The sequence below is a fragment of the Bacillus rossius genome, chromosome 8 (assembly GCF_032445375.1).
Source record: "Bacillus rossius redtenbacheri isolate Brsri chromosome 8, Brsri_v3, whole genome shotgun sequence".
Lineage (NCBI taxonomy): Eukaryota > Metazoa > Arthropoda > Insecta > Phasmatodea > Bacillidae > Bacillus > Bacillus rossius.
In genome coordinates this window covers 36,510,025-36,537,237 of record NC_086336.1, presented here as the reverse complement: position 1 = coordinate 36,537,237, position 27,213 = coordinate 36,510,025, and the positions used below count along the sequence as shown (strand labels likewise).

Sequence of the window (27,213 nt, the reverse complement as noted above, 5' to 3'; positions counted from 1 at the left end):
AGTAACAGTATTTCCCCCCCCCCCCCCCCCCCAAATCCTTTTCAGGAATAAATTATCACCCAGTATATATGTGGCCAACCTCGCATTCATCAGCAGTGGCGGTCGCAAGGGGAGGGGGGATAGTGAATATATCCTTCCCCCTTGAAGTGAAAAAATATACGAGATCTAAGCGATCTGTTTGAACACCAGGCACCGCAAAGCACGAAGGCAGTGCATGTTGAGAATTATAATGTAATTGTCCCATTGACGTTAAGTTTTTTTGAAACAAAAAAAAACATTCAAATTCCCCTTCCGAAATAAATTCCTGTATCCGCCACAGTTCATCAGCACTTGTGGATTTCTTTCTGCTAGTTGAGGAGGTTTAGACCTTTATCCAAATAATGTTTTAAATAAATAATTTAAGGTGTCCCAATTGTTGAGTTTGACAAAATAATTTATGTGCATTAACACAAAAAAAATGGACCTTATATTTTATATCACATGTGGTTTCATATATAATTTTGGCGAAAAAAAAAATTTATTTGGGATGAGAGCCTATGTCACTAAAAGACCCAGAACTCATCAATTGCAGTTAATTATGAAGAAATATTTCCAATAACGGGGCGACACAAGATAAGTTACATGCATCAACAAGATGTGTAAGCACGTAACATTAAAGCCTAGTGAGTTATCATGACGTAACTACTCAGGCAAAAATATGTTCATAAACATTTACCTGACTTTTTACGAATAGGAGATAACGTGCCACATGAATCTGCCGCGAAGCTCATAATAAAGATATTTGGAAATGCTGGTAGAGTGAAAAATTCGTAGGATTTCAATAAAACAATAAATTAAAGACGTGAAAATTCAATAACAGGTTGTCCAAACATACCTGCAACATGCTTTATTATACATTCTTGAAAATTATAACAGAATCATGCAGACGCCAATTTATAGTGTGTATTTTATAGTTTGCAATACTCCATCTGGAAGACAGAAATGCTTTCACACAGCCTGGATTATGGTAGACTGAAGCTTGTTGGAGCATTACATTTTCCCCTTTAGATTGCCATCACTGGAGAATTTCCGTGACTTTTCTTGGGATTTCACGCAAATGCCCTACTTTCCCTGACCAATTCGAACTTTCCCTACTTTTTCTTTGACCTTCCCTGACTTCCCCGAATGTGGAAACCTTGAAAAACATAAAAATAAAGGTGACACCGAGCCTTAACAAGCATCGTCGTTACAAAACTGCGAGGTGCGCGAAGAAGTTCACGGTGTGTCGTGTGCAGCTGGCCGAGACCTGGTAACAGAAAAGCTAAAAAAAAAAAAAAAGAATTATAAAATATAAATCTTTATAATTTCGAGAGTTGGTGTTCTGGCACATTATTTATTAGGGTCATACACGGTCGAGCTGCGATTGGTTACTGCCGGCTGTGATAAGAATCAAGTCTGTCCAACCAGGATGAACCTGCTTAGTATTTACAGCAGTGTTTGCAGCAGCGTTGACTCTGGCTAAATCTTGGGTGGTGACCGTTCTGCACCCATCTTCTCTGTAAATGTTTTTTTTTTGTTTATTATTTTTTACTGCTTCTCTGATTAATATATACACTGTTAGAAATTACAGTAAATATACGGACTTTACAAAGAAAAATGCCTCTCGAATAAACGAATAGCTCTTCGTATTTCACACGTAACTGAATCTTCATATAAACTACGACGTATTCCGACCTACGAGTTGTGAGTTCCACTGTGAACATAATGAACACGCACGTTGATGACAGATGAGAGTTTTGCTATGGATGCAAAAAGTGTAGAAATATTAGCTGGCTCTTCAAAGTGATCGTATTCATGTTAAAAGTAATTTAACTCAGTATTCGTGCGTGTACTTACGAAGATATCCGTGAAACAAAGATCCCTGAATAATTTCAAACCAGTGTTTTTCGTAAATAAAGTTGTTTAAATAATTAACGAATGTGGTGCGTCCTTGGTCGTCTGACCACTCATAAACCGCGGCTGCACACCAATCAGAAGTGTGCAGTCTCCGAGTACAAGACCTATTCATAGTTTACATTTAGTTCCAGCCTGCAAACGTAAGTCCATCCCTAATCCATATAACTAGTAAAAATATCTGACGCAACAGAGTTTTCAAAATAAGAAATAGTGACCTGTTTCATGATACAGTTTATGGGGCCCGCCTAGTCAGGGGTGTGGCGGGGCGATAAGTTCGACGCTCGATGGTGTTTCTAGCGCTGTGTCGCCTCTAAGCTCAAGGCCCTCGTTGTGCACTATGAGATATGGGCGATAACAATAACATTATACGACGGAGAAATGAAGATAAGGGTATAATGTAAATCCCTGAGTGCTTTCAAGAATCTCTATCGAAAGTTTCATTTCCCAAAAAATTATTCTGAAAAAACGCGCGTTTTTAGCAATTTTCACTCTTCTAAAAAAAAAATACAGTTTAAAAACCAAATACGGAAACAGCAATACTCATCCGCCGTCATCGCATTCTTAAATTATTTTCGTGAAAACGGCCCATTGGGATATCTTCAGCAGGTTTCAAATCTCGTGGTTTTTTTTTCTCTGAAGCTCTGGACACCGTATGTGTGTCCAGGTAAGCGGGCGACCTTAAAGGAACGCAGCTGTTATTATTGTATTAAGATTTCACGGAACCCGCCAAATGTTATTTTTTTTCGGATCGCGTGTTGGAGCATGCCAACACTGCCGAATGTCACATGGGACACAGTCGGGAGCGCTGAGCTAGAACCACCCTCGTTCCAGAACGTGCTGGGTGTGGACGGCGGCGGCGCGGGAAGAAAGCACTTCATTTCCGCGCGCCAAATGTCGGGCGCCACCTGCCCAGCCCCTCACCATCAAACCCTCCACACCGGGGGGAGGGGGGGGGCGCGTCTCCATGGAGACGCCACGCGAAAATGCATCACGTGACCGGTGACGTCACGCGCACCCTCCCGCGATGGCGGGCGGAGGATGAGGACGAGGAAGAGGGCGGAAGAAGCGACAAAGACAAGTTCGACCTTCCCCTCCCTCACGAACACACACACACACACACACACACAACTTCAAAGAACCCGACCGACCCGATATTTCTCCCCCGTTTCGCGTGTGACGTAGCAGCACGGCGGGGCGCTACGGCCGGCGAGAGGCGACAACTCTTCCTCCTGACTCTCTGTCGAACGGGTCGTCGTCGAAAAGGCCGGAGATCGAGCCCCCTCCACCCCCCTTTTCCAAAGAGGTGTTGGGGACTGGCAAAAGGTCGCGCGGGATATAAAAGGCGCCCTAACCTCCCGATAAGAGCTCGCCGCCTACAAGAGGCCCCGAAGCCCGACCCGAAATATGCAATGGCCTCCCCGCTTTTCTGGGTCGAGATGAATAAAAGAGTGACGGAAGTCACCTTGGCCTAAGCGCCACCTCCCCCCCCCCTTTTTTTTTTAATCATCGCCCCAAAAATAAATTTGCGCGAGACGGTGGAAGAAAGGTTACATTTTTTATTTTTATTTTTAACCCACAAAGCAGAGCGTTATCCCCTTTCAGAGAGTGTCGGGATAATCACGAAAAACGTTACTTAAATCATCGCAGGTAATTAGGGTTAGTGATTATGAATCAACGCCTCAAAATGTTTAATTGGAATTACGTAAACCTAAAGTTGTAGTAAAAACCTCCCAAACATATTAAATTGTTAGCACTCGACAAATTACAATGACGATTTATAATGCACTAGTAGTTAACACTGTTTTTACTATCGTTCATTATAACGCACTTGACACATTAATTTTGCTTCGTCTGTCGGAGTTACGATAAAAATAAAATTAATTTTTGGTGAAAAAAAATCTTAAATTTGCGCTGCTAAAATGTATATATTAAGAGTTTTTGTTTCGAGTTTGTTTAAACACCAAATGTAAACGTCTAATTCTCTACATGTGGCCAAGATAGCTCAATGGTGTCCTGTAAAGGTTACTGTCTATTTATAATTTTTTTTTTTTTAACTTCTTTGCTGAAGGGGCTACAATTTTCGAGCGTTACAAAAATTACGATCGCGTGAGGGGAATAGTTAAGTACGTGGTGGGGAAACCGAGAGAGGAGGTGAATAGTTAAGTACGTGGTAGGGGAACAGGAAGACGAGACGGCAGGGGAGAGGTAGAAACGACGCAGCATACTTGCACACTTGCATGCTTGCACTCTTCCATACTTACACTCTTCCATACTTGCACTCTTCCATACCTGCACTCTTCCATACTTGCTTCCTTGCACAATTGCATACCTGCACACTTGCATACTTGAACAATTGCAGACATGAGCAATAATATAATTTAGGCTCGCATACTCGCATATGCGATCTCAGCCAAATACCTCATTAATATAAGAAGCAAGAAGTTTCACTTCTGTCGCGCGTATTACCCACGCACACATTTATTGTATCATGAATAGAGACCGGAAAAATTCGCGATTTCAATGACCTGTAGGATATACTCCATGATCCTCTACGCACGCGGGAAAATTACATCTGCTCATTGGCTACTGACTCGTGACACCTGTTAACTGGGACGCTAGTGATTCGATACTTCTATCGTTAAAGGTTTTTCATTGGCTGAGTATCATCTTTGAATATATATACTGTATAGAAGTCGCCAGCCTAGGTTAAAATTTCTAATACGGTTTTGAGGTAGTTGGTTAATTCACCGCCGCAATCGCCACCATCTCTAGGGCATCGACTTGTGGTGGTCCCTAGCGGACAAGTGCCGAACTCTTCAAACACCCCTTCCCCCTCCCGTTGAACGAACTTGAGCTGCAGTGAATTATAGGTGGGGGGGTGCGGGGAATGACAGCGGGCGACAGGGCTGCGCTATAACGTGTAAATAACAACTAAGACGATACAGGGCGTTACGGCAGCGCACTGCAGCGGTGAAGTTCCCAAGCTGCTCTCATACGCTTCTGAAAAACGTAGAGTAAATCCTATCCACTCGCGACTTCTATACAGTATATATATTCAAAGGTATCATGCAGATAAACTGTGGCCCAAATACTGATGCAGTAAAAAGGCAAACGTTTTTGGATTCTAGACTATCGCGAAATGAATCAGCAAATTTTTCAGGTCTATAATCATGAAAAATAAAACCAGTTGTCAGATCAGTCGCCTCCCACCAAGGCGAACACAGCCAAGGCCTCGTTCACGCTGTTCGAACAGAGCGGCGGAGTATGCCGGGCCCTTCACTCGCCAGGCAGGGGTCATCTTCCTACAAGCCACGCCGGCGAGCTACAATCAACACAACCATGTGACACGCGCGTGTGGCGACACGGAGGGCACGGTGGTGGGGGGAATAGTCGCTGCGTCTCCGACTGAAGCACTCGACTCGCCCTCCAAGTGGACCAAGCGAGGTACCCGAGTCCGCCCAACAAACCGCCCGAGTCCATGCAACAAACCGCCCGAGTCCACAGGTACCGACGAGTGGCATGCTGCTCGCTAGGCAGTGCAAGAACAACCGAAAATAAAGCGACTAAGAATCGCCGTACGGTGTAAGTTTTTTTTTTGAATGGAACAGAAATATTAGTGTAAAATTACGGTTACATTTAAATTCTTACATGGAAACAACTGCATCGTTAGAAAATCGTGTTCGCTGTAATACTGGATTCAGATTCTTTCCCGGGCATTATGATTTGTGTTGTTATTTCTAAACCAATACCTGAATAGATTTCCAGTATTAACTGCGCAAATTAATAAACATTAAAACACAAAATAAACTCCAATTATTGAAAAAAAAATATATACTTGAATGAAACATCAATTAAAATATAAAAATACATATGCGCCAATTTTAGTACGGAATACTTGGTACTATCTTGAAAAACGTATTTCATATATGCAAAAATATAACTACATATAGCCATGTGTTGTACGAAGTTACAATATCTTTCTTGTAGTATTACGAACTATATCTTGGCAACATACATCCAAGGGCGACACTGGCTCATTAATCGCACGCCTCTTCGCCTCTACGCGCCAGGCACAGTACTGGCGTGCAGTCTTCGCGTCGGTAACGCACCTCTGTGAGACTTGTAGCGGTGACCTTATCATTTTGTGATAAAGGCTCCCTGCACGTATCTGCACCACCTGTGTGTTGAATTTTTCACACCTAACATTGTGAAAACACCCGTTTTAGCCTTTTACGCTGTCCTATATATATATATATATATATATATATATATATATATATATTTATATATATGTGTGTGTGTGTGTGTGTGTGTGTGTGTGTGTGTCTACGAAGAAATCTTTTGTAAAAGTAGAGGATTTTCGTTTCTGTGTAGTGCAGCAGTGTCATTCCATTCGGTGCTCGCTCTTTCTTCAGAGCAAATATACAGCGTTGAGTTGCGCGTACCAACCAGTGTCATGTTGTTGCCAGACACTGCTGAGGTGGGTCGGGACACGGCAGTTTAGTTCAGCTAGATTTATTTAATTAACAGGCACTAGATATTTTTACTTCTTAGTTGAAGTCTGGGCCTGCTAGCAACCGGGCGGGAAACGAGGAAAGTCGGCCCTGAAAATTCACGTATTTCCCAAACAAATGCGCGCATGGTAGTATCTTTTCTCCCTGGATCATCCTTCTTGTCCTCCACTCAACCTGCTTGCTTACTGCATGACTTATTGCACCCCGCACGAATGAGCCCAGGGTGTTCCATGCAGGTTTTATTTGGATCCAACTTTAATTAGTTGTAGTCTTGGAGTTAAGACACGGGAGTTGGTCATGGAATAAATCCCCTCCTAGTTTATTAGGCATGCTTCCTTACCTGCATGGCTGAAACCCTGCATGGTTAAACGTATGGGCTTCGGCCTGAGACTCACTCAGGGCGGGATTCCAAGACGTTCCGGTGAGGTATAAAAATAAGCACTGCCACGTTGGGACACAACCGTAACCTTATCAATATTGGGTAACACAGTTTCTGTCTGGAAAATATTTCATGACAAAAAGAATATAAATTATATATATTTTTTTAGGTTCACACACACACATACATACTGTTACAACCTATGTTTAGAGAACTGGATTCGTAAGGTATAGCCCAATAAAGTTTTCCAATTATGTCTTATTACAGTTTTATTAATTACTAATATTTACATTACTAATAAATAATTGTACTTAAAAATATCCGATCACCAATCACTGGCACTTAAAAATATTTATTCGCAAGTCACCCAATGTCTGTCAAGTTCCGCAGTTCGCACTCCTCACTGGAGCTAGGCTCGACAGTGGTTCGCCTTTTACCACGCACCTGTCCACACACACAGTCTCGCGCCACTCGGACGCACCATTATTTATTCAATGGTCTCACTCGATCCCATCGCTCCGCGTGTCGCGCTACTCTCAGGGTGGAGGGGGGGGGGGGGTGTGTCTCACCCTCTTCGCCGATGTCGCACTTCCCTTCTTCACGCTCGGAACTCGCTCGAAACTACCACGAAGGCCGGCGTCGCCCTTTCATGCAAGTGGGGTCCATCTTTCCAGAACCGACGAGAGCAGCTGTGGCGAGTCGCGTCATCCTGGGCCGACTCGACGCCCGAAAAGTCCAGAAAGGTGGTGTTTATTCATGGCACTCCGCGCGGCGGCCCGCAGAATTTCCAAGGCCGCTCAGCGATAGACAATAGGAAGGATGATTCGCGGGGAGGTGAGGAGGCGGGGGTAGCGACGACCCTTGTAGTCCGGTCAGGCACGCGTGGCATGCCTCACGTCAGTGGACGGCACGTGACACGGCGAGTGACGTCAGTGGCCATGCAGGGCCGCCAACCAGCTCCGAACCTGGCGCGTGTCGCGGTCCTGTCTGTGTTCGTAACAATACTACCACTTACATTGTGTTTATAAGTTTAATTTTTATATTAATTAAAAGTAAGGGCCATAGGCCTACCTTATATGAAACAACCAAACCAACAGACCGAGAAATGTATTATAAGTTATTATAGCAATTACGCAATCAAATAATATTTAATTTATTTTACACGTATTATGGTACCCAATTTTCAATAATATATTTTTAAAAATGTTTGGAAAAAAAGACCACTGTTAGGTTTTGAACTTGCTACTAATCATGCGTTTTATTGTTAACGTCTATAATCTCACAGCTGCCCCATACGCAACGTGAAGCCTGCGCGTTAATCCACAGCAGTGCGCTTAGAGGCTATTAGGCGCTAGAAGCACCAGCGAACGTCGCATTTATTATTCCGCCTCACTAAAGCAAATGCACCACTGGATAGGCGGACCCCTTAAGAGCAGCGATATTTTTTTTTAATGTATAGTGCTAATGGACGCATCTAGTAACTAAATTTTGAAATAAAATTCCCAAAAAATAAATCGCTTATAAGAAGCCAGATCATCTACTGCACAAAACATGTATACCCGAGCAGAAAAAATTAACCAGACGTATGTGACGTATTTAGGATAGATAACATCGCTCCAAATTCACTACGCGAACACGAATGAGAGAGAAGCAGGGCCAATCGCCGGGAGAATTCGGAAAGTAAAATGGGTGATGGTTTTGGGGGGGAGGGGGGGGGGGGGAAGAGAGAGAGAGGGTGCTTCATTTCCCCAGAAACAGAAACTCATTTCGGCGGAGACAATCATTTCAATGACTTCTCTTAAAACTCCATTTCCCTGACAAACATTCATTTCCGCAGCCTGCCCGCCTGTGACGCCATCGATCTGACAAACGGCTCTGCCGCTCCGATTCTAGGCCGCGCTCGAAGCCTGTTCCGTTTTCTCGCGCGAGTGTGCAATTCAACGAAACAAGATATTCCTGCCATCCTCACCTAACGCAAGAGAATATATATATTTTTTTAAATCCTATCAATAGAGGCAAGACCGTGTGGTAAATAGTGATAAAAGGAAAATAAGAGCGAAATTTAGAGTCAACACACAGCCAAACACCGAAAAGGAAGTCATACACCGCCAATTACCGAAATTGAAGTCAATGACCACATAACAATGAAATGCAAGGCAAAAAACAAAATTAAGCTAATTTCGCCTCAATTACCTCGTTTATCTTATTAAAATATAGAATTACTTTCATGTGTCTTTAGTTTAGGCTTTTATTTAAAAGCCTGTAATATTAAATACTAACAAAAAAATTAATTTAGTTTAGTTTCTGTTTAGGTTTTTTAAAAGTAAAGAAAAGAAGTCTCTAGCTAATACTATACATATATGGCTAAAAGGCCTACAGAGAAACATCACAAGGAAATGTATACAAATTTGGGCTTTCAACATTCACATATTCACATTAACATATTCACATTCATAGTAATAAAAACTCACCTTTAGACATTTCAGTTAAAAAAGGTTTAACTGTACTTTTAATTTTCATATTTATAACTTTCTCGTGAACTAAGGATCATATTGAATGTTTTAGTTGTAATATGTTGTTTAACTTTCATCAACATATGTAAAATTGTTTTACATTTCACATTTGAAGTATATTACCATGAAATTTTGAAGCAGTTTGATCAAAGTAATTTTTTTTAATGTATTTGTTATTAACCTACATATGTTTTAATTTTTGTTATTAGCCTATATATGTTTTAATTTTTAATGACGATAAAGACGAAATCCACTATTTCCTCTACCAACCATATTTAAGTTTTATTTTAATTTTGGTCACCAGATATTTAACGAACACTACTTGCGAGATGATAAATTTCACGTACTGTAAAATTATAAAAACTTTCTTGACTTTTCACCACTATTAGATAACACTAATAACCGGACAAAATATTCGGAGCAAAACACAAAATGCAATTGTGATGAATTCGCAGCACTAGCCCTTATATGAAACAGGATGTTCACATTCTGGAAAGTCAGGGAAAATCGAAGACGTTGGAACACGAACTGAAAACACAATAAAACAAATACAAGGAAGTAAAGGTAGCCTATCACTAGAAACTAAAGTGCTGCATGAACACCAATACTTTCTAAACTGATCACGTCACCATAACGCTCGGTCTCACCCTCTATATTTTCATTGATTTTACAGAATATCCACTCAAATCTGTAATAAATCTTTACGAAACCAAAATTTTAAATTGCTCTGCCAATTTTTTTAAAAAAAACTAACATATTTTGCAATTTTCTGAAAGAAATAAAGAAAACCCTTAGATCCACCTTCCCCGCAGCTGGCAAGTTCTCTTTACACTTTTTTTTTCAAACATAACTCTGCATACGCTATTTTATAGTGTGTATGACTATGCACTAAACTACCATTTGGAAAAAAAAAATGTTTTCCCAATCTAGGTGCGTGGAAGATTGGAGCATTACATTTTCCCTTCAAATTACTAGAAGATTTAAATAACTTTTCCAGGACGTAAACTGACTTTGCCTAACCAAATCCAAGTTTCCTGATTTTCCTTGACTTTTACAGAATGTGACACCCCGATTTATATAAGGTCTAATGCTGCAAATTTATCACGATTGCATTTTGTGTTTTACTCATATATTGTCTCCGGATATTAGTGTTATCTAATAGTGGTGAAAAGTCAAGCTAGTGTTTATAACTACGTTAAAAATCGTGATATTTAATAGCTCACAAGTAGTATTAATAGAATATCTGGTGTGAAAATTCGAAACAAAACGTAAATTGAAAGAGACTGTCATGATTACTTCGCAATAACCCTTAAATAAAAGTAATGCCAATAGACTGAAATAACCAACACTGTGAGATCGAACCTAAGAGAGATACGCATATCACGCCGTCTTGGAGTTTAAAAACAATTGCCCGCGGCTTACAATAGATATTTAGGTGTGATCTCTTGTTGTGGCCCGACAGACAACAGGACGTAGCTCTGGACTCTTGTCGAAGTCAACACACGGGTGGAGTCTATTGTAACTGCTACTTCAGCTGAAGCTGTGAACGTGAAGTAATAGGTAGAGACCGGAGAAATTCGCGGTTTCATTTCGCCACAGGCTAGAACTCAAATAAGTTTACCTTTTTGGTGCTTCAGTGGTTGGGCCACAGCTTACCTGAAGGACTGTGAGCCAATGAAAAACCCTCAACAAAAGAATCGAAACAATAGCACTCCAGTTAACAGGTGTCACGAGTCAGTAGTCAATGAGTTTACCTTCGCGTAACTTACCCAATAAAAAAGTATGTTTTGTCTACATACAGCAGATATGAGAAACAATTCCTCATTACGGGTTTACACACAATCTGTAGAAAAATTTCCCTGATTTTTCTATGACTTTCCATGACCAAAATTACGAATTTCTCTGGCAAATTTTTTTTTAAAAAAATGTATTACTTATTTTGCCATTATCTGAAAGAAATAAAGATAATCAATCCCTACAGCTGTTCTAGTCGAACAGAACCTGGCATACGCCATTTTTCAATGTGTATGACTATCTGAAGAAAAAAAAAAGGTGTTCAAATTCTGGGTGATGGCATACCAGAGCATGAGATTTCCCCCTTGAATTACTACTATCACTGAGTAATTACCATGAATTTTCCAAATTATAAAGTGAATTCCCTGACTTTCCCTGACCAATTTCAACTTCTCTTAACTTTTCTCTGGCTTTCCACGATGTGGACAACCTGCTGTGTGTCTGGGCAGTGGACGAACTCGCAACATTTTCAGCTCGACGCGACGGTGAGAAACAGTTGGTCGCCACGTCACCAGAGCGCGGGCTCGTGCCACACTCAACCCGCACGCTCTAACGGCTTTACTTCTGTCATCCTGGCTGTTATATCAAACAATTACTGTTAAACTATTTTCTCGTCATATCCTGACTGCTCATCTATTATATCTCAGATTGGTTAAAAAGTTTAAATTTTAAATTAAATCGTATTGAAATAGGTCTATTCGTTTGGGAACTACGAGGTCACAGATAGTCACACAGTCAGACAAAGGTTTCAAGCTTATAACACCCCTCTTTTTCCGTCGGGGGTTAAAAATTAGAACAAAAGAAACTTTTAGTACTAAATAACTGATCAGTTTGATAAATAAATGTGTAAAATTGTAATTATTACTGTAACAAAAACTACAGACCTTCACTAAAAAAAGAATTAAAATATTTTAAAAGTATTATAATATATAATTTTAGTTTTTATCATGTCTTAAAATTTTTTTTAAAAAAAGGTGCAAGAACTTATGCACGCGCGTTAGAAGTAGTATAACAAACTACTAACTTTTAAAATGCATGCAAATAATTTATAGAAATAAAATAATAACGGGACTGGAATGTTATTATAAATACGCCTATGTTCAATCAAATTAAATATTTAAATAAATACTCTATATTCAATAGTAATATAAATACGTGTATAAAAATAATTATTTAATTTAGTAAAACAATCGAGATAAGTATTAAATAATAATGAAAATCAATAAATATGCTGAAAGTTTAGTCTAATTTATTAATTATAATTATTTATTAAATAATGTGTAATTTATAATAAAAATAAACATACATACGAAAACATTACCTCACTTATATAAAAACACTTGAAAATATACTTGTAAAATTAAAAAAACACAATTTCTAACACTAATATTCACAATAAATAAATGTTTTTAATGATTTGGGCCAGTATTATAATATACCAATCACTAAAGTGCCTGTAAGATTTTTAAAAAAGCATAATATAATTTCAATTCGTATGTAGGTAGTTTTTTTTTGTATGTAGCTGTTTTTTTTTTATTCTGGGAAAATTTCATTGTATGGTGTGCGCATCGTAAAAATTCACTCTCATCATATTTTCATAACGTGCCTAAAGAAGTTATGTATAATTTCAACAAAGTTGTGTTTTTGGAACTTTTTAAAATGTGTTATGTTGTCACATGTATTTATATTCTCATGTTAACAGTTAATCTTGAGTGTCATAATGTAATTAATGGTATGTGTTACGTGTTTTATTTCGCACGTCTCGTTCTGTGAATGGCCCTAAGTTGTTGGATGGCACAGGGCGGATGGGGGGGGGGGGGGGACGACGAATAAACAAACGAATAAAAAATATTTTTTTTTTCATGTTGGTAACGGAGTCGGGAACACACGCGGGCAGAAGCAGGGAGGGAAGCGCGTGCCCAGCGGAGCGGGACTAACTCGACCGTCCGGAAGAGCGAGGCTCCTCCAGGGAGTCCTCAGGCTGGAGAGACTGGAGGGGCAGCACGAGGTTGGAGGGGGGTGTAATTACAAGGGGCCCCGCGGGGGAGGGCGGGCACGGGTCGCTCCCCACCCCCCGCGGGCGAAAAAAGGGTTCGAGCCCCGAGCGCGCGTATCTCGCGGCACGGGGGAACCAGCGAAACCCTTCATCCGTTTCACAGCTCGCTTCTGAGGAAGGAGCAATAAGTAAAGGGCGCGTGTGTGTGTACCGTTCCGGGTCATCGTTTTATATCAATTTTGCGCTCCACGCCGTCAAAACTTGCCGACTTTATGAGTGCCGGAACTTTCACAAAATTTTGCGTACCTATGTGTGTGAATGTGTACATATATCATTCGCACACTTTTTGCATACGCTTGCAAAGTTGCATTTTCAACGTTTCTGTGCAGTATGGATAAGGAGAATGGAATGGAATATAAAACTGGAACATTTTTATTTAATTTAAAGTAAGTTCTTGCTGCTATGTGATATAGATTAGTTTCTTTCAGAAAAAAAAAATAATTTTACCTGGGTTTTTTAATTCATCAGATTTTCTATGATTTTAAAAGGCTAAATAAAATAACATTTTTTTTTCCTGAAAGAATTTTAAACAATACCACGGAGCCACTAGCATTGACTTTAAACCCAAAAAAATTTAGTAATTTATTCTATTTGGTTGCTCTTATCCATACTGCACAAATATTTTAAGAATTCAACTTGGCAAGGTAATTACGCAAAAGTCTACAAGTTTAACAGACTTAAACGTAAAAATGAAATAATGACCGACCTGAAATGGGACATACTCTCTTACGTGAACCGCTTACATGCGGTGTGCAGAACTTCAGAAGAAACACCGCGATTTGAAAACTGCTCAAGATACTCGAGTGGTGACTGCGAAAAGCATTACAAAATGCGCTGAGGGCGCATGAGTAGTTCTGTTTCCGTATTTCGTTTTTAAACTGCACTTTCAGAACAGTGAAAATACCTATAACGCCTGTTTTCAGAGTGATTTTTAGGCTCGAAACTCCCGGTACAGATTTTAGAAATCCCTCCAGTGACATGTTTTCCACCTTTACCATAATTTCCCCCGTCATCTAATGCTATGGTTTCAACTCCGATCTCATAGACTTGTCATCTCGCTTCACTAACACAAAAACACTCCTGAATTATTAAAACAAAAGCTGCACGATGTCCGACGAAGTAAGCTTGTCAGCTCTAGTTCATTTCCACCATCGTCGCAACCCTAGATATAACTCGTTTCAGGTAAGTTTCAATCATCAATTCACACCACTCTTTAACATGAAACGTAATGAATGGAATTAACTACTGTCGAAGCTTAAAAAATAAAACACTTCGTTCAGCTAGAAATATAACTCCTTCCTACTGCAAAAACAGTTTAATGCAGGCAATGTTAAAGTTATTTTAAGTTTTGTATATGATGTTTTTGTTTGATGTTTAAATTAGTATTTATTTTGCAGGTTAATTAACTTAATAATTAATATTTTAGTGTCGGTTTTGATATAATAATGCATGTATTCATAGAGGTACGATTTTTTTTTTTGCGGATTTGTTGAGTAGCGAAGTAGACTGGAAACACAAACATTTGTTTCACGTCGATGATTGACGACCCTGAGTAAATTACAAAAGGACAAGAAGTGGTTACCCAATCACCCGTAACCCGCCGAAAGATGTCACATTATTTCCGGCCAATAAAACAGTCTAAATAAGCTTGAATCTGTATAGACACTTCGAGTCCAGCTGGGAATACGTGAATTAGTCTTGGCTCTATGTAGGTATTCACAGTTCAAATATTTTGACACATACCAATTGTCAGGCAGCCAAGGGCTGAATGTTTCCGTAAACAAATAAATAAAAATAAATAATCTCCACCATGACCGCTTGACAATCGGGTTGAAAGGATTTTGTAGGATTGATCCTGCAATAGTGTAGCAATATGATAGTTGGTCCATATTTTAGAATGATACAGGTAGCTCTGTTGGGATACGATCCCAGCACGTCAGCATGACTCGAAGCCTTTACAGAATGGTCATTTTTCGATAAGATGACATCCTTTAAAGAGTTACACTTGATTTGAGTAACACATTCTTGTTTATGATTGGCTCAGGGTCGTCAAGGGCGTGGCAAAAACACTGTAGTCCAATCATCAACGTTAAGCATAAGTATACGTATACTTCAAGTCTCCTTTGCTACCCAATGAATCCACGAAGTAATCGTGATTGTACACATTTGCGAACGAACAGAAATTTAAAGGTTGAATCTCATTCAAGTAATTAAAAACCGGAATGTCTTCTCTAAAGATAGCATGCTACTAATAGAGACCAGAAAAATTCGTGGATTCATCCCGCGATAGGCTAAAATCCAAATACGTTTGACTTTTTGCTGCTTCAGTATTTGGGTCAAAGTTTATCTGAAGGACTCTTGAGCCAAATGAAAAAAAAAAAAAACCTTCAACAAAAGAAGTTATCGAATCACGAGCATCCCAGTTAACAGTTGTCATGAGCCAGCAGCCAATAAGCCAGTTCGAAGACTGGCCGTGGGTAGCGATCAATAAGTAGGGACTGGAAATATTCGCGGGTTCATTTTGTGATATTCTAAAATTCAAATGATTATACATTTCTGCCGCTTCTGCTATTGGTTGAATGTTAGTATGGAGTACTCTGGACCAATTAGAGACCCTCGCTCAAAGAAGTGTCGACTCACAAGTTACCCAGTTGAGTCGCCTCACAAGTCAGTAGCCAATGAACATGTGATGTTTGCCCAAGTATGCAGAAGATCGTGGAGTCTATCCTGGAGGTCATTGATTACGCGAATTTTTCCAGGGAATACTCTTGGCCGATAAGAAACCCTCAACTAAAGAATTTTCGAGTCACAGGCTCCCAAGTTAAGACGTCTCACCAGTCAGTCAATGGACAAGTGTTATTTGGCCCAGTATACAGAGAACTGTGGAGTCTATCGAAGAGGTAACTGAAAATATGCCCGGTCCCTATCAGTAAGTGTACTATATTGGCTTTAATATGTGTGGGACATTCGTCTATCTTGGGGCGAAATTCATCCTTCTGCACGTACTGGTCACTACTTGTGGTAAACGACATTTGGAGACCCAGGTGAACATTTTCAGTGCTTTTTCATGATTACATATAAATCGTTTCAAATAGAGGGAAAAAGTTTCAATAAGTTTTTTTTCTTTCAAAATATTAATATCTGGTGAATAAAGTAGATTTCTGTGCTTTTCTATTAATGCATTTGTGTGGGGCTTACAAAACATATGCTGCGACTCAAAGTTCATTTTAAGTTCGGATACTCCAATATGTGTGTTTCTTCATATAAACATTAGTTATATGTGTGTGTATATATATATATATATATTCCACAGGAATTAATTGTTAATTTACACTGTTATATTTGTAGGTTTACAAGATTTTTTTTTGTACTTTAATTTTCTAAGAATTTCTTTGTGTAATCACAAACATCTCTTTCACAATGTAGGTAGGAGGACTACTCACCCAGACAGCGGTAAGGCTTGACCCACTCGTAGTGGGAGCCCTTGCACTTCTTGTGCCCCAGCTTGCACCAGTTGGACACCTTCTGGTAGTGGCTGGACTCCACGATGTTGGTGATGTCTCGTTTCGGGTACACCTGCGGAGCAAGAGGAAAAATAGCCTTGCCATCCGTACGACCCAAGCAAGAAAACACGACTGTTTTCGCATTGGCCTTGAAACTTAACTTCACCCACCACGGCGTGTGAACAAGAATTTCGAAACTGTGACAGAGGCAAAGTTTTACTAGTTTGTGAGCGCGAGGGCACAAATATTATACAGAAAATGTAATATACCTACACTTTAATTATTTTTTATAAATGGAAAAGGAAAATTAATGTAAAATTACGTATATGTGTACATTTGTACATTTACATGAAAGCAACTGTACCAGTACAAAATATTGTGTTCGCAGTAATACTGGGTTCAGATTCATACCCGTGGTTTAATGCTTTGAGTTGTCCCAGTACCTCAAATAGCTGAAGTTATTTGTAAACCGTTCCCTGGACAGTTTTCCAGTATTAACTGCGCACATAAATAAGCATGATACAACAAAATGAAATCAAATTAATTAAAAATTTTAGGTTTTCCATGGTTCGAATAAATTATGCTTTAGTGAAACCAAAATCAAAATATAAAATTAAGCGCCAATTATCATAATAAATACTCAGCATTATCTTGAAAAATGTATTTCATACACCCAAAAATAACCATAGTTATGTGTTATACAAAGTTCCAATATCTTTATTGTAGTATTACAAACTATTTCTTGGCGACTGGTTTCTAAAGGAATCTTGTGTAAAAGTACAGAAATGTTTTTTTTTTTTTTTTGTGAATCGTGCCAACACCTCTGTAGATATTGCAATAAAACAAAAAAAAATAATGACGCGAAAAATTATGATCGAAAATATGTTCTCCAACAACGGTAACACCTGGCAACAAGAGAAGAGAGAATGCGCGAATTAATAAACCTTACACGAAGTTTATCCGCAAGAACTGTCACTAGCAGAAACAATAATATGGTAAAACATGTTACAACCTGAAAACAGAGTGTTTCAACTACAAAGTGACAGATATTGGCTGCAGAATACCTACTCGCGATGATGCATCACCGAGTGCAAAGAGTAGAGACACGTTTACGTCAACATCAAGTACACATCATTGTAGACGCTACAACTAGCTTAAGTTGCGCGAAGACATGAAAAAAAGAGAATGCTCAAACATACCCCCATACATCATTTTTCTGTGAAAAGTGCTGTCTGTGGTTCGCACGTATTTGCCATTTGAAAAGGCACGTGAAAAACTGTAACCGTGAGGTTCGTTCAGCTATACTGCAGATCAAATAACGCTGCACTATTCCCTGCACGTTAGGTTTGATGCTCATACACGCTCTGACTCGAACTGCAAAATGGATCTGCAGCAAGCAACTATGACATCGTCTTAAAATCCAATACCTACATTGGCACGTTGATACATAATGAAAACGAAATCTTTATATAGAGCACACTATTAAAAATTACAGCATGTTTGCGGACTTTTCAACGAAAATAACCATAGAGTTATTTATAATTTTAGGTAAAATAAGCTAGGTGGAAACTACGGCAGATTCAGAATTCCGAGTTTTTTTTTGTAAACAAGAGAAAATCACACGTGGAAGAAAACAGAGTATTTTTCTGTAGCCATAACAATTTTTTATGTTATGTTAATACACCAAGATTATTCTTGAGGATTAATGTTGAAAGTAATTTTAACTTAGTAAATTAACTAAGATAACCGTAAATTTACCCTGTTGCTGAAAATCCCCTGTCTCCTCCAGGTTACCCTTGTCACTCGCTATGCTTTACGAAATAACCACCTCCCTGCCAACGAGACAGCTGAGCTGGCCGGCAATACGGCGAGACACAATTTGTAGGAGCATGTATTTTTCGCGAAGAGATTTAAATACTAGCTAAGAGTTAAAATAAACAAATGTGAGCATTTCTTTTAGAACTATGTAAACTCGGAGTGTTTTTATGTTACAAATAACACTTATAATACGAAACTCGAATAAGAAATTTAACGTGGAATTCTTTGAAATAATGCCGAGCGTGATAAAAATATACGCAAATTGTGTTTTAAACTACAATTCTGGACGCGAATCACATGTAGTTTCCGCTCTCACCGCTATTTTCGCTTCCGCAGCAGCTACGTCGACCATCGAATCATTCGAATTGTAGAGCGAAATTCTTCGTAAAATGAGAGGCCCCGATAAAAGCGAAAAAGACTTGAAAAATACTAAGCCTCGGCTTTGGACCTGATTTTCGACAAGGAATTTTATTAAATTACTGTCCCTCTTGTTAAAATTCATTGAACAATTGATACTATAAACTTTCCATTTATCTTTGTCAAATTTGGCAGATGGCAGCAGCGTGGTTGTTACACATTTCCGTTCCTTTACTTCCGTCGCATTTACGAAATTACTTACTCCCACCAAATGCCGTATACCGAGAGCTAAGATGTTACGCATCAATACTATAGCATAATCTGTGTTTTGTGGTTGGTCAAGTTTCTTTCAGGTACATGTATACTGTCAACACGCCAATCACAATAATACAGTGCGAAAGCAAACGCGCCCTGTAAAATAAGGCAAATGGCTTCTCTTGCAGACGGCCGCTAATTACAAGGGAAAAATCGCTAGCGCGGGCATACCATACGAAAATCTAATGGGCAGTTCAAATATTTTTTTTCCGCGAAAAATACCTGCCAATTACAATTTTCCAGTCAGTTGTCGGCGACAAACTGGTCATACAGCAAACCCAAACCAATGCGAGATCTTCTGCAGAGTCAGACCAGACGCAAGGCAAATAACCGCAGTCCCACTCAGCCGAAATAAACGATAGGAAGAGGACCATACCCACATCTGAGTATCCGACAAGCCTTTTCACTTCTGTGACGTTATCTGTTCTGTGCCGGTGGTTTACGCTCACGCAAAATTCATATGGCGCGTTTACTCGTCAAGACTTATTTTCTGTGTTATTATTCGTGAACTGCTCCACAAACATTTTTTTATTCTCCACCCCATCTGCACCAAAGTAATCTTCCGCCTAATTACCTGGATTTGCTGATAGAAAATTAACTCAATTTCAAAACCAAACAATGCCTCCAGACTATTTATATTAACGGCAAGGAAAGCACAAGGCGAGAGAACGCTGAAAAGGCTATAAGGTGTTAGGAAAGTCGTGTTCTCAAAAGCTTGGCAGCCGGGGAGGTTTTGCAAGCCGTTTTGAGCTCGCCCGCGAATGTACACCCTCTTTCAGAACGCGCCAGAAGAAAATTAAAACGAGGTATAGTAGGGCCGCGACGTCTTGGCGGGTCGACTCCCTAGAGCTCAGCGACCTTGTAATCGACACGTCCCGCCTTGTCTGCTCTGCAGATAACAACGGCCTGGAAGTCTTCATGCCGTTCCGAAAACATTGGTCGAGAACAATCTCACGTACGGTGCAACACAGCGCAGATCTTAATGATACAAAGATGCGATAATGCTTTACGGTAATTTATTATTTAAAGGTAGTGCACCATTTGCTCTACTGGGCAGCTTAGTTAAACATAGTTAAACATAGCTATACAATTCTTTAAAGTTAAGAACTAAATTTGTAACTGTGGGTTGCTGTAGGAAACACAATTAATTAAGACTTGCATGTAACTCCCTCGCTGATGCTTACTTTTCCATTTGGTTTGGCTGAAATGTGAAGACGATCGACATGACACTTTCACGCACTTCAAGAACCTTACCACTTTTATGCACACGGGTTGGTATTTTTTCCATAACAGCACTCTGAAAGAACCATTTTAGTCATTTAGAGGGGGCCGAAAACCATATTTATAACAAACCATCCTCGCGTATTTTATAGTTCCCTGTTGTGCTTGCTTTATAAACAAGAGAGGCTCCGGGAAGGAAGCCTTGCGTAGAACCAGCGCTTACAACTAACTATCAGTCTGTGCGCTGCATTTGCTGTTGCCATTACCTACACCTTCAACGTCACCTTTCTTTTGCCAACATTTCTGAAAGGTTAAATTAGTGTCAACCCAGGATTCATCCATGTCAAATATCTTCTTCCCAGCCTCCCTGCACTGTTTCATCTGAGTCAGGTACTGTGATCGCCAAGCAACGTCAGATCTTTCGAGAAGAAGAATTCGCTTATTTTGGCTTCTTTTCCACACAAAACCCATTTCTTTGAGTATTTTACGCAGCGATGTCTTTCCCTAACTCCATCCGATTTTTTCTTTCAAAACTGGCAGTAGTTTCCTTTTTTGTCGTTTTTTTACTGCATAAAATTCGTGGCTAGTGTCTCTGATCACTCGTCTATCAAAGTCATCAACTGACAACAAACGTTTCCCAGTTTTTTTTTTTTTTGGCTTGAAATGAATAATTAAACATGAGAGGCTGTTTAACGGTCAAATAAAGGAGTGATATATATATATATATATATATATATATATATATATGTAAATATAAACATATAAATTGTAAATAAATAATGTATTAATATAATATACATTAATATATATAATAAAATCATATATATCATAAAATATATAATGCAATATATAATGTATATAATGTAATATAATATCATGTAATATAATGCAATATAATGTGTAGCAATATCGGCTACACTTGTAGATAAAAAATATTCTAACAAGCGGTGCAGAAAGTTTGGAAAATTGCCAAATGCAAAACAAACAAACCGCGGGTGAAATTACGGGGAATGCGTTGAAAAACTTATAATGTTGTTGTTTGTTTTTTATTTGGCGTCTCTCTGTTGTGTTTTCGGATGCGCGAAACTGATCTTTGGCTTATACCTGTGTATCGCGCAGCTCTTTCGGTTACATTTGTTAGAGGTACTAGCAGACATTTGTTGGCAGCTTCTTCATCACAACACTGGATTACACTACTTATAATTTCCCTCTCCCCACTATGTATTACTTTATTGTATCTTGAACATCCTGCGTCGGGCTCCATTGTTCACTTCAGACTGAGAGCGTGGCACCTGATGTTTTTGCTATGAACCGCATAGCGGCTGATGTGCGCGCGCAGCTGCTTCCCCTCTCATTTACTCTTCCCCGCTTCCCCGCAAAACGACACGCCAAGACGTCGCGGCCCTACAGTACTGAGCGGCATGGCAACAGTTTGACGCATAGCGCGTGGTCGAATGCAGAGCCTCGTTCCAGTGGCTGCCACGTCACGTCAGCCAGTGGGCAACCAGGTGAGCCCACCTCCGTACCACAGCCGGATCTCGGTGGGTTCGAGTCCCAGGGTAAGTCATGGATGTACATTTTTAATTGTCATTGAAAAATTTAAAAAAAAAATGAATAAAATGGACACGTAGTGTCACGCCTGAGGCAGGGTCTGCATGGATGTAACGGGGCTGACGCTCACAGGAGCCGGCTGCCCTTCCAGGAGGGACAGACCTGTCGTTCCGGCCAGCCTGGAGAGTGCGCAAGGTATGAGATGAGACGGAATGAATTTTTGGGGGGAAACAGGAGCACCCCGAGAAACACGCGGGCCACGGCAACGTCCACCACGTTTCCCACTTGCGATTCCCCGCCGGAAATCGAAGACGAATCGCCGTGGTGATGGGAAGCGAAAGTTCTAACTTCTCAACAACAGCGTCTCATAAAAACGCCATTGAATATGTCACTTATATGTTACCTAAGAAAACCACGTCATTAAAAGGGGGTGTTTGCCTTGTTGGTAATGAAGAAAAAAATTACCAAGAAAACAAAGCACATAAATAAAGTGGTCAGATCCCTCCCTCTCCTCCTACCTGGGCGAAGCGGGTTTGATTCACGGCGGGTTCGAACCTGGATTTTCTTCAATCTGGAAACATGGGAAACGTTGCTTAGAGCCCGTGGATTTTCTTGGAGAGTTCCGTTTCCTCCACCCATACATTCCGTCAAAGCTCCATTCCTAGGAGTAGGTATTTATCGCGAAAAAAATTGGTTGTCTGTAAAGTCGGTTTACGGACGATAGTTTAACGTGACGTCATAACAAAACATTGATGAAATGATTGCATACTTTTATGAATAAAATTGAATCATTTTTAATTTAATAATAAAATAATAAATACTTGAAATTATACTAGTAATCAGATTTTTAAAATGCAAGAATAATTATGGTAATTAACCTTTATTGCCGAAATTGTTGTAATAAGCAATGAAAACCACATTAACTTTTCACTTCACTTTATAAACAGTCGACGAAACAGTTCACATGTAGATGACTTGTAATTAATTTTAAAAACTGGAGCTTAGCTATAAAGTTTAAATATAATTATGAACAAGTTTTCATATAAATAAACTGTAATCAAATATCTATCATCAATTATGTGAATCACCATAATTTTTTAGTCAATTGTAACATAACCTATTATTACTGCACTCGCCGACAGCGTAACGGGACACAGTGTAAAGGAACAATGAGCGTAACGGGACACAGCGTAACGAAACAATGTGCGTAAAGGGACACTTTTTCGTGCGTGCAGCCGGCGTTCATCGATTTATTAGACGTTGTCACGTCAAAAAGCAATTTTCTTGTTCGAGCTGCCAACGCGAAATTCTGCCACGACCGCGCTTGTTTCATTAATTCATGTTTTCCAGGGCCGGGAGGGGGGGGGGGGAAGTTAAGGAATTTAATTCTGGTTCAATATAACAAAGGTGAGTTGGGAAATAAAATGTTGGGGAGGGGGAGGAGGTGTGTTTGTAAACGCTCAACACCTGCCGGTTTTCCAAAGGATAATTCAGAATTCTGAGATATCCAGTGACAGAGCCCAACCATGCGGTGATGTGAAGCGAATTCCTGTTAAAATAAATCATCACAAAACATCTTCACGTGGAAACTCTAGGCACTTACCTACCGTTAATGTATAGTCATGATAAAAACATTTGTTTGTACACAACTAAAATGTTCTATACTTTTACAAAAGATTCCTTTGGAAACCAGTTGCAAAGAAAAAGTAAAACCACAATAAAGAGACAGTAACTTTTTTAACACATGGCTATTGTTATTTCTGCATATATTAATATTTATAGATGATACTGAGTATTTCTAATAAAATAAGCGCATAATTTTATATCTGAACAAATGTTTCAGTCAAGCATAATTATTTTTAAACCATAGAAAATAATATTTGATGATTGGACTTTATTTTGTTTTATTATGCTTCCTGATGTGCGCAGTTGATACTGGAAAGTTACTCAGGGAACGTTTAACAAATAACTTTAACTACTCGAGGTATAGGGACAAAACAAATCATAAATGCCCGGGTGAGAATCCGAACCCAGTATTACTGCGAACACTTTTTTGTAGTGATACGGTTGTTTTCATGTAAATGTTCAAATATCTGTAATTTTACATGAATATTTATGTTCCATTTACAAAAAAAAATTACAGTTTAGTGTACTTAGATAACAAGAGGTTTCACATATACTTATACTAGTAAATCTGGGGGTATGGTAAAGGTTCTTGGAAGTAATATTGATGCTTTAGTATTGTTATACAACTTAAATGTCAGCGTATACAGAATAAATAGTAATACATATACAATGCAAAAAAATCATTTTTAGCATATTATGTTTACTCATAGTAAAGATCCCATAAAATCATATTCCTGCTTTTGCAACGAATCTACCTAAATTACCAATTAAGTTTATTTACCTCGTTAACGTGAATGTAAAATAAAGTAAACGTTTGCCATATCCGGGTAAAATAAACTGAGTGTCACAACCCTCACCCCCATATTAAAATAAATGTTCACACAAAAAGGGATTTCCTCCGCATTAAAAATCAATCCGACTCTTTAACGAAAAATACACTGTACCTAACCCAAAGCGATCACAACTGTTCGAAAACAGCTCTAGCGCGGATAAAACTTCGCGCTAATCCAAAGGCTTGGATAAACACTAAAAAAAAAATGACAAGGCGTTACTGAGTATGGTGACACCACGTACAGCCTGCCTGATATGAATGTCTGACTATCAGCTCAAAGGCTGGTTTGATACTACCGAGCGCTGGAATTCAGTTCGCGTTGATCCAATTCCAAGAGGCGCCTACAGCACAACGACTGCTTAATTATTGGGAATATTTTGGATCTTTAATTTTAATAGTTGATATATATTATTCTTTATTTTCTTCTCTTCCAATACTTAATTCTATTACCGAGCGCTGGAATTCAGTTCGCGTTGATCCAATTCCAAGAGGCGCCTATAGCACAACGACTGCTTAATTATTGGGAATATTTTGGATCTTTAATTTTAATAGTTGATATATATTATTCTTTATTTTCTTCTCTTCCAATACTTAATTCTATGTTGTATTTTCATTTTTATTTGGTAGATTGTCATTTTGTTTATTTTTGAAGTTAATTATTTTTATGTTATATTTAATTTTTTTTGCTTAGTTAAAATGCTGTCAGACTGATAACAGTGGATCAGTACTTGGCTGAAACAGATGACCGGTATACAATATAATAAATTAATCGGAAGTATACAAAAGTATAGGCGTAATAAAAATAAGAAACCTTGGAAAACACAGCGAACAGATGGACTCAACGATGAAACTTAACAGGCATTATGGACAACACAACCACGACAGCACATACGAACACAGTGCTTCCTATGACAAAACAGTTGCAACGTATTTTTGCATTCTTGAAATTTTTTTTCCCATGACAAACAGTGGAAAACCGCAATGGCGTATGTCCAAATAATTGTTTTAAATGTAAAACAAAAAAACTGTTTGACGACTAGAACGAAATTGAAAACCGGGTCCTTTCAGCTAAATGTTTTAACTCTGTGCGCCAACCTCGCTCGCTACCAGACTTCACAGGCGTGATGCGTAGCCCCGCAGTATTAAAAACAACAAAAGATAAATTAACAGGCATAGGTAAAATAACGAGCATTTTTATCATTTTTTTTTCTTCTCTATTGCAGATGTAACTTCGCGGGAAATACGACCTCCGCGTTATTAAAGTTTGTGGGAAATATAAGGGGCAAAATTTACGGAGGAATTCGTTAATGCCGGGCGCGAGACTTTATTACGTGCATACTTGTGCGCGCACGCAAGACGGATGGAACGGCGCGGGAGGCACTCACTCATAGAAAGGCTCTGCCCCGGCCTAGCGTCACAGGTAACGTCTCTCCAACGTAGGTCGCAGCGCAGAGAGTTTCTGTCTTCGCTCGCTTCGCGCGTGTTGATACGGAGTTCACAACTGGCACGTTCTGCACTGCAAATATGTAAATTTACATGAAAACAAATGCATCAATTCAAAATAGTTATCGCAGTATTACTGGATTCGGATTCTTACCCGAACTTTATGCTTTGTGTTGACCTAGTTTCTCCAATATCTAAAAGTCATTAGTAACCCGTTCTCTGAATAGCACTCTAGTCTTAAATGCGCACATTAATAGGCCCCTAAGCACAAAAAAAAATAAAGAAAAATGATTTAATATTCGATTATCTTAAACGTGGTTTAAAAAAAATTATGCTTGAATACAACAACGATTAAAATATACAATTATGCACCAATTTTCGTAATGAATAAACATTATTATCGAGAAAATGTATTTCATATATGCAAAAATAACCATAGCCATGTGTTGTACAAAGTTACAATTTTTTTTTCATAGTATTACAAACTATTTCTTGGCAACTGGTTTCCAAAGATATATTTTGTTAAAGAACAGAATTTTTTTTTTCTTGTGTGATGAATCAGGTTTATTTTTGAAGTGTTAATGTTTAACAGCCGGTAACTCGAGGCAATGACGGCATCATAACGTAACAAAACAAAAGCGTCAGGTTCAGAGCGTCACGGAAGGTATAACGACCAGGAAGAGAGGTGACTGCATCGCTATTTGGCGCCATGTTTGTTCCACTCGCAATCCTACGGCGACATCGAGCACAAGTGGGTGTGACAAGGCTTTGTGGCTGCGGATACGTTAATTGCACATCACTAGGGAATGGAAAAAATTCGCGGGTTCAATTACCTCCAGCATGAACTCCATAGTTCCACGTACACTCAGACAAAAGTCACCCACCCATTGGCTGCTGTCTTGTGAGACGTCCCAACCTAGCAGTCTGTGATTTGATGCTGCTTTACGTGAGTTTTTCTCATTGGCCCAGAGTCGTCCAGGTGAGTTGTGAGCCAATAGCAGAGGCAGCACTGAGGTATAACTATTTGAATTCTAGCCTATCGCGAAATGAATCCGCGAATTCTTCCGGTCTCTACACATTACTCATTATTGTGAAGCCTCTTAACACTGCTAGAGACTGAATTTTTTTTAGGTTTATACAAATTTAAAAAAAAAAAACCTATCAATTTATTGTACTAGCATTAACACTAAAACCCCTCAAATCACTCATTTATATAATAATTTGACTATCAAGTTACTTGCGAAAACACAGATGGCAGTAGCAACGCTGCCGTTAATGAGTAGTCGGCTGACGCAGAACTACAACCAGGCAGTTAGGCTTCAGTTCTAATCCAGTGGCAGGGTCACGCAATCATTA

At 39.2% G+C, this 27,213-nt stretch overlaps 2 protein-coding genes across 2 annotated transcripts in view; one reads left to right on the top strand and one right to left on the bottom strand.

Moving 5' to 3' along the window:
- LOC134534736 (amyloid-beta-like protein) overlaps positions 1 to 27,213 on the bottom strand; it is a 409,943-nt gene that overhangs the window by 205,246 nt on the left and 177,484 nt on the right. The window contains exon 3 of the mRNA XM_063373237.1: positions 16,635 to 16,767. Coding sequence (XP_063229307.1) covers positions 16,635 to 16,767 — 133 coding nt within the window. The remainder of the gene's footprint in view (positions 1 to 16,634; positions 16,768 to 27,213) is intronic.
- The window catches only part of LOC134534735 (dynein axonemal heavy chain 10), a 426,663-nt gene continuing 420,692 nt past the window's right edge, over positions 21,243 to 27,213 (top strand). The window contains exon 1 of the mRNA XM_063373236.1: positions 21,243 to 21,913. The gene's annotated coding sequence lies outside the window, so the exon portion shown is untranslated. The remainder of the gene's footprint in view (positions 21,914 to 27,213) is intronic.